At 42.4% G+C, this 14156-nt stretch overlaps 1 protein-coding gene across 1 annotated transcript; it reads left to right on the top strand.

Moving 5' to 3' along the window:
• Positions 1-1301: 1301 nt before the first annotated feature.
• LOC117054308 (interferon gamma-like) lies at positions 1302-8174 on the top strand. The gene is made up of 4 exons (XM_033163007.1): positions 1302-1486; positions 3705-3779; positions 5047-5232; positions 8011-8174. Exons 1-4 carry the CDS (start codon positions 1367-1369, stop codon positions 8158-8160), a joined length of 531 nt encoding a protein of 176 aa, XP_033018898.1. The 5' UTR covers positions 1302-1366; the 3' UTR covers positions 8161-8174.
• Positions 8175-14156: the final 5982 nt, after the last annotated feature.

Here is a 14156-nt window from a genome sequence, read left to right on the forward strand (position 1 = left end):
GGGGGCAAAAAGAGGAGGTTTGCTCCAAAAGGCAGAATTCTCTCCATCACTACCTCAAACTACAGTTGGGTGAATATCTCAATTTTGGTTTCTCTCAGTTTCTCATGTTGCCAATCTTAAGTTCAGGTCTCTACATATCCACTTCTCATGAATATTCATCTATATTTTGGTGCATATTTCTCATGGTACAATTTTTGTATGCAATTTTGCCTAATGTACAGATTTTTGCAAAGCAAATTTCCCAAATAGTTCTGGTTCTAGTTGCAGAAACATGGAACATTATGTTAACTCAAAGTGCATTGTGTGGGATTCTGTCCTACTCTCATGGGACTATGTGGATAATAGATTTTCCCAGATGTCCTTAATGTATAAAATGATTTCAACAAAATATGTTTGCTCATAAAATGAGACTTCCACCCCCTCCCCCCACATTCTTCCCAGATAAGCTCCAGGGGCTTGGAGGACCCCTGAACAGAATTAGGGGGAGGATGGGGAGATAAGAGGGGGAGAATGTTTCATTGCATAAGCAGAAATCCTTGTGAAGATGGAATATTGATATAATGGACTTTGGATAGAACCCTATGATTATTATTTTTTATCATCCATAAGGCATATATGAAAGAAGTTTGATAATAATTATCTTTTTGGTATTTTCTTTTGATAATAATTATCTTTTTGGTCTTGTCTTTTGATAATAATTATCTTTTTGGTCTTGTCTTTTGATAGTAATTATCTTTTTGGTCTTGTCTTTTTATAATTATGAGTGCAGCATTAATCAAGTGACATGCCTGTCAAAACGACCAATTAACCACATGCAATTGTTTCTTTGCTTTCTGATGGTTTACAAAAAAATTGCATATCTGAGTCACTAACACATACGCTTTGCAATATTGCAACTTGAATCTGAATTTCCTGTCTTGCTCGTTCCCCCACCACAAAGTTTTAAAGCAGTTTCAGGGTACTGTGCATAGGGTTTCCTTTAAAATGGGGTGGGGGCTGATGTGGAAATTCTCCCGTGTCCTCTTGGTGGTGTGGGCATGCTTTCGAGGGATCCTTGAAGAGCTATAGGTTGGACACGTAGCTAATCATTCATCATGGGGAAGCTAGTCATTTAAAGGAAACTTTAAACACTACAATCCCACAAACCAAGCCTATTAATAAACACCAGACACGCCTCCTATCTAACACCATCTCCTGAAATGTGTGAAAAATGCATAAAAATGTTCAGCGGCCAGGTATAAATATCACCACCCAGAGTGGCTAAGATCAAACTGGAAAGTGCCGTTGACAACCAAGTTGGACAACTCCAGTGGGTCTAACATCCAAACATACAACAAAGCAGCATTTCCATTTTGAGTCAAGAACCATGGTTTGGAAGATTTGCCTGTTCCTCTTTCTGGCTATTAGTTATTCTGATGGACATGTCCCCTCTGGGCCACTTTTTGAAAACATGAAAGAACATATAAGCAAGCTGCAGAGAGAATTTGTAAGTATAACTTCTGATAATCTTATTGTCTTTTCTTCATTTGCCTATACTCTGGCTTATTTGAGGATGCCAATATTCTTGGGCAGAGAGCTAAGACCTGGTTTTACGACACTATGTGTCAAGGGCATAGTTGTGTCATTCATTTTGTAATCTTTTTGTATTTTACCGATTTTGGAGATTCTTGTAAAGTTGCAGGGAAGTTTCTCCCGTTGCCCATTCACAAGAGAATTTGAAATATCCTCCATGTTTTATAAGACCACACAATTTAGTATTAGTTATCAGCCTGACGTGTACAGCTGGTACAAATCTATGTGTGGTTTTCTTCATAATGAATCGTTCAGGAATGGGAATCGAGTAGTTGGAGTGGGCGAACACAACTGGTCACTTGCCACCTGAAACATATTTCATTCCTTCAGCCCTCACAGAACCAGCCACCTCTCCTATGACTAGCCCAACAGCTAATCACAACAGCTTTGTTAGCACAGCTTCATATCTATCGAGTGCTTTTCACTGTGACGTTAAACAATACAAAACTGAATTCCACATAGGAATGTATTGTTCTAAATATGATATTAATTATTATCATTGTTGTTGCTGCTGCTTTTATTGCTTATTTAATTTATAATGTGCCCCTCCCTATAAAGTCTCAGGCCAGGGTGCATATATCAGTGTGAGGGCTCCCACCTTCCCATTATGGATCCCAAGGGCCTTCAAAACCCCAGGGATTCTTGTGCCTTCAGGGGGACAACGACTGGTGATCTCTGCCTTGAGATGAGTTTTCCATCCTCAAATCCCTCCTGAGATCTGCTTATCTAAGCAGTTTTGATTCCCCATTAATCGCTCTTTCTTCAGTTACATCGGTCGCCTCTCCTTTCCTCCTCTTCTTGACTCACCCTTGGGGCAGCAAACTTCAGAAGTGCTGCCTTTTACTTCCTTCTAAACTGCAGTGACAAGCCTCACCCATAGCCTAGCTCTTGACTCTTTGGCTACCGCTCCTTCTTCGTACTTGCTCCCTCCTTGCTTGGAGCCCCTTGTAAATGTATTGCCTGCCATACCTTTACCCTCTGTTTGGTTGAGCATCTCTCCACAGCGGTCGATACAAGCTTGTCAGTTCTGTTATTCAAGTTTTATAATGTTATAATAGGTTTCCATTTTGTTTGAGACACGTGGTACTTAAAAAAAGAAGAAAGATTGCCAGCTTGGTGAATTTATTGCAACTGGAATATTGTTAAATGTTGTTGTTGTTGTTCAGTCATTCAGTCGTGTCCAACTCTTCTTGACCCCATGGACCAGAGCACGCCAGGCACACCTGTTAAATGTAGAAGATATTCAAGTGAAAATAACTCATGCACATTTAGTCCAACAGAATGTGTTTGTTACTCTAGGGCAGCATTCACTAACCTAACCTTCTCCAGATGTTTCAGACCACAATTTTGGAAGCCACCCAGAGTGGCTGGGGCAACTCAGTCAGATGGTCAGGGTATTACTATTATTATTATGGGAATTGTTGTCCAAAACATTTAGAAGGCATCAGGAGAGGGGAGACTGCTCCTGGGTAAAGATAGGCACAGAGTTAAATTTTTTAACATTTTCTAATGGTGGTGTGCCTCGTGATTTTTTTCATGAAACAAGTGTGCCTTTGCCCAAAAAAGGTTGAAAAACACTGATTTATATGACACTTAATTACAATAGTCTTAATTACAAGAATCTCAAAGCAGTGTACAAGTATAATAATAATAATAATAATAATAATAATAATAATAATAATAATAGTAAAGTTAAAATGGCGAAATCAGAATTTTGTTGAAATGGCTGCTGGAGTAAAATAAATCTTCAGTAGGTGCCTGAATGTACAACAGGGAGGGGGCCTGTCTAACACACTGCTTCTGTAGATAACATAGCAGCCAACTCCTAGGGGCCCAGGGGTCGTCACCCCTCCAATAAAATATTTGAGGGGGCCGGGCCTCCCAAAGTTGATAGGCATATATGCCATTCAAATGGTGTGTGCGCACCGTATCAAGTGGGTGATCATGTGTTGCCTGTGCCTCCCCCCCCCCATATTTTATTCAAGTTGGCACCCCTGGTGGGTATGAGCTGTACATCTGGGCCTCAGTCATGTGACTAAGGAGGAAAAATGCTGGAGCTGAGCCTGAATGTTCATGGCCAAGACTGAATAATGCTACATGTTTGGTTGAGACATTTGCATTTTGTATTGCAGAACACCAGTCAGCCTGATGTTGCAGAGGGTGGTGCTATTTTCAGGACTCATCTGAAGAATGCTCTATGGTCACAGGTAATTGTCTCAATTTGTGTAAATATTTGGACAGGTTTTGTACAACACCAACCGTCTGACGTGAAATGTCAGTTGCTGCCTAGCAGTTGGCCTCAGACAATTAACCCTCCACTCAACCCTCACATGGACTATATCACCGTTCCCTAACCTGGTGCCCTCCAGATGTCTTGAACTACAACTCCCAGTAGCCCCCAGATTGAGGAAGGCTAGACAATATCACCAGACAGCTTTGTAGATCAGACATAGTGTTTACATTCTCTTTCATAATGAGATAAGTAAACTAAAACTGAAAGGTGGAAATCTATCACTTTTACTGGCGTGCTTCTGGTGCTATCAGGAGAAACCCTTAAGAAGCCAGTTACAGGTAGGCAGCCGTGTTGGTCTGTCATAGTCAAAACAAGAGCTCACCACTGCTTTGGCTTTTGCCAGATGGCTGACTCAAGCTACAACAACGCTAGTGACAACAATGGCCATAAGAAAATCTGGTTGTGTGAAGGTTCTGGGGGCCTTCATTATTAACATTCAGGAGGAATTTAAGAACATTCCAGGCATTTATGCCTGAAAGATACAGTTCCTGGAAACCCTGACCTTAGTATGTCTGAATGTATGTGATTGATGATCAATGTTTTTAGGGGCTCTTAATATTTTAATAAGTTTTTAGATGCCCCTAATGTTTTCAAATGCTTTTATTTGTTTTATTTTTAATTGTATCATCTTACTGCCTTGTAAAGGACCCAGGTGGCGCTGTGGGTTAAACCACAGAGCCTAGGGCTTGCTGATCAGAAGGTTGGCAGTTCGAATCCCTGCCATGGGGTGAGCTCCCGTTGCTCGGTCCCAGCTCCTGCCCACCTAGCAGTTTGAAAGCACGTCAAAGTGCAAGTAGATAAATAGGGACCGCTCCAGCGGGAAGGTAAACGGTGTTTCCGTGCGCTGCTCTGGTTCGCCAGAAGCAGATTTGTCATGCTGGCCACATGACCCGGAAGCTGTCTGCGGACAAACGCCGGCTCCCTCGGCCTATAGAGCGAGATGAGCGCCGCAACCCCAGAGTCGGACACGACTGGACCTGATGGTCAGGGGTCCCTTTACCTTTACCTTTACTGCCTTGTTTGGTGCCCTGGGCAATTTTGGAAGGAAGAACAGGAGGGAAATGTTATGTCGTCATATTCCATATTTCTGTTATTGGAAAATGTTACTAATCCATTCTCTCTCTCTCTCTCTCTCTCTCTCTCTCTCTCTCTCTCTCTCTCTTGGGCTGGTTTTCTGGCAGGCCCATGAAAGAAAGATCTTGCTCGCTCAGATGATTTCCAAATACTGGGACCTGTTGACTAATCTGAACAGCACTCAAAATCCAAAGGACGTCAGGAGTTTGGTAGAAGCCCTGCAAGTCTATAAAGAGAGTTACAGCGAAAGCTTGAATAAAGCAAAAGATCTAATTGAGATAGCAAAACTTCCGGTAATATTACATTCTTCCTTTTGCTTATGTCACTGAATATAATGTCTGTCTGTCTGAGGGATATGTGGCTCAGTCTATGCTATTGAAGGATGGACTGGCTGGTTACATACCCAAAGGAGGATTGGTGTGCTGTGAACTGGCAGTGACTAAAAAGGAAAGAGATGTTGGTCATAGAATCATAGAATGTAGAATTGGAAGGGACTCCTGCAATGAAGCATCTCAACTAGATCATACATGGCAGGTGGTCTTGGTGGATACCATAATGCAAGCATCAGTTCACTGTGTGGTGGCAATGAAAGAGCTAGATATATTAAAAATAATTAGAAATATATGGTGGTGGTGGTGTGGAGATGGTCAGCATTGTAATGCCTTAAAAAAAACCCTCTGTGGCCATTTCATTTGGAATACTGGCTGAATCTACACTGACCTGTTTAATGTTATCATTAAACGATTGGAGAACTTTTCCTATGGGGAAAGTGTATTTAAAAATTGGGGTTTTTTAGTTTAGAAAGCGGAGGAGCCCCACTGCCTTCATGTCCTACTTGTGGACTTTGTTGAAGCCAATGGTTGGCCCCTGTGGAAACCAGGTTGTTGGACTAAAGGAATCTTTTGGCAGAAGCTTCAACAGTCTTGCTGATGCATTGCATTCTGAAAATCTCCTCCTCTTCACATTGAAAATCACAGGTGTTTCTTGCCATATATTAGGAATGCAGTGCAGCTCATCACACAATTATATGTTACCAGATAATTTGAAACAATAGGGAACAACAGGGAACATGAGGATATTCCCCTAAGGTCAAGTCTGACCACAGCAGGGTGGCCACACAGGTCAAAGTCAGAATCTGTGGGTGAACGTATCAGTGCTGATGTTTGCACATAATGTATTTATTTAAGAAGTTAACCTGACCTTCCTCTAAAATTGCTCAATTAGGCAAACAAAGCTGTAGCCAGGCAGTTTTCACTCCACGTGCTGATCAAGCCCAGGCCTGCTCAACTTCTGCTTCATCACAGAAAGCTCCATCATGTAATTCTTAGTACTGCTCGAGTAGGGTTGCCATATTTTGAAGAGCAAAAAAGAGGATGCTGTGACGACTCTCATTTTAAATGCTCCTACTATATGTAGGAGGGACGTGGGTGGCGCTGTGGGTTAAACCACTGAGCCTAGGGCTTGCCGATCAGAAGGTCGGCAGTTCGAATCCCCGCGACGGGGTGAGCTCCCATTGCTCGGTCCCTGCTCCTGCCAACCTAGCAGTTCGAAAGCAAGTAGATAAATAGGTACCACTCCAGCGGGAAGGTAAACGGTGTTTCCGTGCACTGCTCTGGTTCGCCAGAAGTGGCTTAGTCATGCTGGCCACATGACCCGGAAGCTGTACACCGGCTCCCTCGGCCAATAAAGCGAGATGAGCGCGCAACCCCAGAGTCGTCCGCGACTGGACCTAATGGTCAGGGGTCCCTTTACCTTTACCTTTTTACTATATGTAGGCTATAGAAGCTATGATATATTGCTGAGGGGGGCAGGAGAAGAGAAGAGGAAAGCAAGTCCTCAACCACCAGTTATGTCTATGTCTCACCCAGAAAGTATAGCCAGGGAGATTTTGGCAAATTTAGAAAATCCACCCCGACAGAAATTTTAGCCCTGAAAAAGAGGACATGTCCTGGAAAAACAGGACACATGGCAACCCTAGTAAGTCTGATAGGTGGTGGGGAAAGGAAGTGGATGCTACATGAAAGGAGCATGAAATGATGAATTACCATATATTTCTGTGTATAAGACTAGGTTTCCCCCTAAAAAACAATGTCAAAAATTAGGGGGCATCTTATACATGGATAGTGCCGAGGGTGGATTGGCGGGTCCCCCCCAAATAGGGGGTGTCTTGTACACGTCTTATAGACAGAAAAATAGGGTATATCCCTTGCATAAGTAGGCACTGAAAGCTTTAAAAGTCCAGATTTTTATTTGGTACCAGTCATGGGTCCACAGGAAGTTAAATCATGTTTTCTATCCAGTCAGTGTTTTCTAGCCGGTTTCACAAACAGGCAGTGTTGTCGTCTTCATTGTTAAATGATACAGGGATAATGTCAAGCAAGATGTGGGCTGGTGACCAGTCAATGTCGTTTAATGAGTGGAATGTTGGAATTAGACTGTTTAGATCTAGGGTGAAATTTCTGCTCAGCCATAATAATTACTGGACTTTGGGCCAGCTACTGCCTCATACGCCTTGGGAAAAAACGGTGGAGGAGGGGCCATGTATGCCACCTTGGGATAGCCAATGTGATGCCTTCCAGATGTTGCTGGACTACAACTCCCATTATCCATGCCCCATTGCTCACTGGGGCTGATGGGATCTTTAGAGCACCACATTGGCCACCCCTGTTATAGAGGAAGGGTGGAGTAAAACCCAGGCAAATAATAAAGGGTAGGTCATTGACCCTTATTCAATAATTCACGTGTATTACTCTATTGTGCATTTGCATTTCTCCCCTTCATTTCCATGAGGGCGATGGGACCCTACGAATGATGCACAATTCTTTTGCTTTCTTAGATTGTAATATTATTATTATTTGACTGAAATGAATGAGGAGGGGCTTACAAACAAGGGAGCTCCACATCTGCATTGTTGGATCAGGGCATTTGAGTTTGTCTTTCTGCCATTCATAGGCTATCTGGAATGTTATTACATTATTATTTTTTAAAGTGCCATTTCCCCAGTAAATATACAAGGAGCATAATTCCCCTTGAACTTTTAAGCTAATCCATTTTTTTTTCATTTTCATCAGATGGATAATGTGAAAATCCAGCGCAAGGCAATCACTGAATTTTACGACGTCATGTTGGAGGTGAACAAAGAGGAAGTTAAAAGAAAGAGGAGAAGCCGAAGGCACAATCCCAGCATCCCGATGCGATACAAAGCAAATCCCAGAGGCTAGCCTTGTTTTTCTACAGAGAGCTCCTTTTAATATATATATATATATACACACAACTATTTATTTTTATTTAACAGTTTAAAATAATTATTTATAAATGCCAATTTTGTAAAAAAAACAAACATAAATCAGCATCTGATTTGAAGTATTTATAATTCATGTTATCTAATAAATTAATAGAACTGAATTCCTATTTATCTTCTGATATTTGTTAACAGGGTCAGTTAGAACCTGTCCAGAGTTTACTTGGCATCTTCCATGGAGTACATATAAATTATTTAATTAAACAAAATATTATTCTGTTTCCAAAGTGTCAAGTGTTGTTGTTCGTTGTTGTTGTTTTGGCAACTGAAGATCACAAAGTGACTGGAAAAAGAAATAAACTTTATTACTTCATGAGTAGAGGAACCCCGTTGGGAAATAGGCTTCTACTCACACAGGGCTTCCATGTTCTCCACAGCCATCTCCTTGTGTGTTCAGAGTTGCCCCACCAGGGCAGTGAAAAGGAAGTCTTTGTAAGTGGGGTGGGTGTCTGCACCAGAAGGAGCTCTTGTGCTCATAAGGAATCAAGGGGAGGACTGAAAATAAGGACATCCACCCACATGCTTAAAGTTTAATTCAAGTCTTTCTGTCCAAGACTGATCGTGAATAGAGTTGATAGCAGGGTTGATATTGCCAGCCTTCATGTCATGTTTGTAACGCAGAGTTAGTCAGCCAATGGGCCTAGTGCCTGAAACCAGCTCCCTGTAGAGCACATCCCTGGGGATCCTGCCATCTTCCGTTCCCCCCTCCAGTAAATTTTATTGGTTTTCAAGAACAACGTATAAGTACAGTAACTTGTCCGGTGGTACATTCTTGTTAAGTTTCATATGCAGTATGCAGTATACATTTATTTATTGTCAGGGACCATGTTGAGGAGGAATGCACTGAGGAGGAATGGTGGGAGCTGCCCCCTCCACCTGACCCTGAATCTTCCCAGGAGCAGGAGGGCAGTATAGATTTGGAACAGTGGTTTGCAGAGGGGCATGGTTCAGAAGGCAGAAGCTGGGAAATATTGGATGGGGAGCAGCTAACAGAAGAAACACTGGAAGAGAGAGGGTTAACAGATTCACAGTCTCTGGACAGCATTCCACCCCACCCCCACCTCCACCCCCCAAGGACACAGAGCTCAGAGCATGTTAGAACAGAAAGTGCAGAGGGTACAAACTCAGATTACAAGACGTAGGAGTGACGTAGATTAATAGGGATGGAGAGGGGGTGAACCTTAATTTGGAGCACCACCATTCTAGGGAGACGCTTTCTTTTGTCATTCATTGTGTTTATTAAAGAAACTTATTTACTGACACGTGGGAGGAAGCTGATTCCCTGAAGCCTGACATTTATGCAGTATCAATTCAAGACAATTCTTTTAAGTTTTGTGCAGTGCATGTAGTTGCACTGAGGATTTTATGTTTGATGCCCCTGGGTTAGGCAAGCTGCATTTGACTTGTCTGGCAGCAGCACCATCTACAGGAAACTGTCACATGGGCAAACCCCGACAGAGACACGTCACCCACTCTGTGTGGATGGTGTGTCTTCTTCAGTGTGGGAGACTGGCAGCAGGACCAGTGATGGGAATATTTTGGTTGGTGTACCTGGTCCAATGTACATTGGGAGTGCCCCCTGCTTACAACTTCTACCCAACGAGCAGAGCAATCTGAGGAAGCTAAGGTAGTGAGGATCAGTGGTGGCAGAACCACCCTGCCAAATCTCACACCAGCCAGGATGGAAGGCGGGAGAAGGTGGACTGCAGGGAAAGGATATACAACAGCTCCAGGAATGGTGTACTTCCCCCTCTCCCCATTCCAGGGATATGTCAAGGTAACATGAGAACTTTCCCTAACAAATATCCCTTTTGCCCTCTATGCTCTCAGAACATGGTAGCTGGAGGTGCAACAGAAGCAGACCTTTCCATTGCTGCTCTGGGGAGACATCCAGGGTCGACTCCCTGTCCAAAGGTGGACCTTTCTCTTCACCCACAGAGGAGATCTGCAGAATACCTAGGCCTCAGGGATGCCTTGTGTGAAAGAGGCAGCTATTTCTGTGGGTCCAACTCTTCCACTGAAGCAAATGGAGAAGTCAGATTAGCCAACGGGTGGGCATATTGGATAAAAACTTTGAATGAAGATGACACCATAGCTGCTCATTTGCTTACTGATGCACAGCAAAGCAATCTATGCCCACTGAATAACTGTGTGTTTTTTTTAAACCAATTTATTTATTCATTTAAATACTTATAAGCTGCCTTTCTAGACCAAGCCCACTCAAGATGGCAAACAAAACCCAAGCACACAAAAAAATTATTTTAAAAAAATGTAAACTGAGAAACCCAGCAGTAGCCTAAAGATGAAATTCAGCCAGATAAAAACCAGTTTCCAAGGAAAGGGGCTCCAGCAACGCAGAGTCACTTCTTATCCAGAATATTCGTCAGATGATTTGTGCACTGTTTGTTCGCAGACCAAATGTGTTCGCTGCCAAAAGGAGTGAACTTTTCTAGGTACAAGCTACCATTTCAGAAACGCAATACCCCACCCCACCCCCCAAGCAGAAAGCCAATGTCAAGGTAAGGGGTGTGAAATGGGCACAATATGTGAGAAGAAGAAGAAGAAGAAGAAGAAGAAGAAGAAGAAGAAGAAGAGGAGTTTGGATTTGATATCCCGCTTTTCACTTCCCGAAGGAGTCTCAAAGCGGCTAACATTCTCCTTTCCCTTCCTCCCCCACAACAAACACTCTGTGAGGTGAGTGGGGCTGAGAGACTTCAGAGAAGTGTGACTAGCCCAAGGTCACCCAGCAGCTGCATGTGGAGGAGCGGAGACGCGAACCCGGTTCCCCAGATAACGAGTCTACCGCTCTTAACCACTACACCACCATTGAGCAATGGATTGTGCAGAAAGTCCTTTCAATGAAAACCCACCTAAAGTAGCTTACTTTATCTTTAATCATACAGCAGCATTAAATGGCAACCACTTTTCTCATCCCGCAGAAAGGAAGCTAAGGCTGCAATCTGTACTAGACATGCAGAGTGACATGTATGACTTGCTGGGGATGGTGGAAGATGGGTCCAACATCTGGAGGGCTATAGTCTCACCCCACGCCACCCTAGATGCTCTCTGGTGGTTGGGAGGGAGGTAAGGCCACTTCTTCACCATGCAAGTGATAATATCACCCCAATCAAACACATGATCTGAAGTTATGACTAAAATAGACCTAAAACCAGATATCCTGTGTTCTAGGATCTATCTCCTAAACATGAATCAGATTGTCGTATTCAACACCAACATAACCTAAATCTTCTGGGAAGAAGAAGAAACCAATGATACAGCAAGGAAACAAATGATACAGTGAGCATATGGTTCAAAAGGATACAGCAGCTGAATAATAAACATATATGACGCACATACATTTTAGCAGTCATTTAAACCAGAATCACTGCAGACAGGGACAATAAATAATCAAAGTAATTTTTTTTTAAAAAAATGTTTTTATTGCTCAACTTCAGCCTTCATAGGCAATACAGTACTTCATTAATTTAAAAATTCAAAATATGCAGCTAGCACCTTGATCCTAAATATTTAGGGCTCCGTCCCATCAAGGATGCTTGCAACACTTACTCATGGAGAAGCTTCTGAGAGCTCCATAAAAACTTATTTTCCCATTTAGCTGCCAATGCATGGCTATATATAATCAGAACATGGGGTTATTTCTGAGAATGGGAGGCTCATGGAGGAAGTCACTGGTGGAGCACAAAAGGCAACAAAAAGCAAACTTTTTGGGTTTCTGGCTCATGGTCTTGGAAGCGTGTCAATACATCTTCTTTCCAATGACGCAAGGTAGCCTGGGTACACTTGCATATAGGAAGTTTTAATGACCTCCTCATTCTGTGCAATGCCCCTATGTGGTATCTGTATGAGCAATTATGCACTTAGGTTGGGGTTGGGGAAAACAGGGCAACTCCTTGCACCACCTGTGCCCAGCTGGATCAATTCCATAGTAATTTGCCCTAGAAGTACATCTATATATCACTGAGATAGAAAGGAAGTAGCTCCTCTCTGCTTTTTCTTTTTAAGGTAGAGCTAGTCAGTACGTTGCTCTCCAGATGTTGTTGGACACCAGTTCCCATCACCTCTGACCATTGCCCATGATGGCTAGAGTTGATAGATAGATAGATAGATAGATAGATAGATAGATAGATAGATATTACGGCCATTGGCCCATCACACACGGTTTTCCAAACAACATATGTATACTTAGCCTTTCTACTTAGAACTTGGAAAGGACTTTAAAGTAACAGACTAAGCAGTAAATTTACAACATAAAACATCACCCCCTATTTATAAAATTATGGCTAGAGTTGATGGAAGTTGTAGGATGGTATTCAAATAAGTTTTACTCATAGTGGACCCATTGAAATTAATGGGACTAACATAGTCATATTCATTTATTCACTTCTATGTTGCTTTCAGGCAGGTGTGGCAGGTTGTCTGTGATGTCTTTTCTCCATGTGGCATACTTAAGATCATTGCATTCCACAGTCCCTTTGGAGACATGAACAGGGCTCTCAGCCTTTCTTGTCTCAAAGGCAGAGGTCCCCGGCAAAGAGACACAGGACAAGAGCTCCCTAGCTGTTGGCTTGCTCCTCTAGCAAGGCATGGGAGAGAAGGAGAACAGTCTCCAGGAGCTTAACAGCTCCCAGGTGAGAAAGCACATATGTTGTTGTTGTTGTTGTTGTTGTTGTTGTTGTTCAGTCGTTCAGTCGTGTACAAACTCCCAACCAACTCCTTCCCCAGCTGACTCTGGCAAGGCAGCTTTCAAAGTTACCTGGAGCTTCAGCAAGTTTTGCCTTGAGCGGCAGAATATTTTGTGGATTGACGTATATGAACAACCTCGCCGAGCCAATTAGGAGATTGCAGGACTAGGGTGAGTGACCATGAGTCAGAATTCCATGTGTGTAGGTCTTCTGTTGTGAGAAGGAAAACTTCAGTGTATGGGTGGGAAAAACTCTTGTACCTGCATGTATAAAGGCATATTGATTTAATGATGCTAAATTGTGCTAAACTGATGCTGAAGCTTGTCCTATCGATTTCGCTGCAGTTTCTTTCCACATTATTGTCTGTATGTGGAATCTGGGCAGCCTATCCCTGCTTAGATAGGGCCTCATTTGCAAACTAGAAAACTACCACAATTATATCACTGTCCAAACTGTTAGAAATGCCTGTGATTTATCTGAACCCTTTTGGAAGTCTTTTACTGGAGATAGGGATCTGGGAAAATTCGATTCAGTTCATGTTTAAATTTCACACCAATTTCACCTTTCCTGAAATAATACAAGGAACTGAAATGCAACCATCTTTCAAAATTTGTACTTTGAATTTTGAAACGCAGTTCTGCAGCCAAGCACTGTGCACAATAATGCAGATACTAGGGTAAAGTGCATATATTGTTTTGAACAGCATTTACAAATGCATTGTGTTAGCAGAAAGTGTTTGCAAAAAGGCTGTATATTAGGATAAATTTGTTGACATTGTCTCCTGGGAACTTAAAAAATAACTGCAAACTGATGTGGAAATGTGGAGAACTGAATTTAAGAGTGAAAATGTAAGAAACTGAAATTTATGGAGTTGCCCAGCCCTGCCTGGAATTCATTGTATGAATCTACTTGAGTGATGTGTCATTGGCTAATTTCCATATGATGAGTGAGCAGAAAGCAAGACGGTTTTCAGCAAAAGACCTCACAGTTACATGACACTTTTGCAGCCACTAAGAAGGGAGGGACTTTGAACTGTGTTTCTCAGGGTGGGGGGATGTTTATCCGCAGGAAGTAAGAGTCACTCATTACCTTGCAAGCTGCATCTTTGAAAAGAAATGTGACCACATCTATCACTATTATTGCTGAGTTCTTTAGCCAGCATTAGAAAAACGAAACAGAACAACTAAGACATTCACTAGCTTTTTTCATGTCA

The sequence above is a fragment of the Lacerta agilis genome, chromosome 10, assembly GCF_009819535.1.
Source record: "Lacerta agilis isolate rLacAgi1 chromosome 10, rLacAgi1.pri, whole genome shotgun sequence".
Classification (NCBI taxonomy): domain Eukaryota; kingdom Metazoa; phylum Chordata; class Lepidosauria; order Squamata; family Lacertidae; genus Lacerta; species Lacerta agilis.

Coding starts and splice junctions, on each gene's coding strand:
- LOC117054308 (XM_033163007.1), top strand. CDS start 1,367: ATGGTTTGGAAGATTTGCCTGTTCCTCTTTCTGGCTATTAGTTATTCT. Junction 3,780..5,046: donor AGAATGCTCTATGGTCACAG/GTAATTGTCTCA, acceptor GTTTTCTGGCAG/GCCCATGAAAGAAAGATCTT. Junction 5,233..8,010: donor TTGAGATAGCAAAACTTCCG/GTAATATTACAT, acceptor CATTTTCATCAG/ATGGATAATGTGAAAATCCA.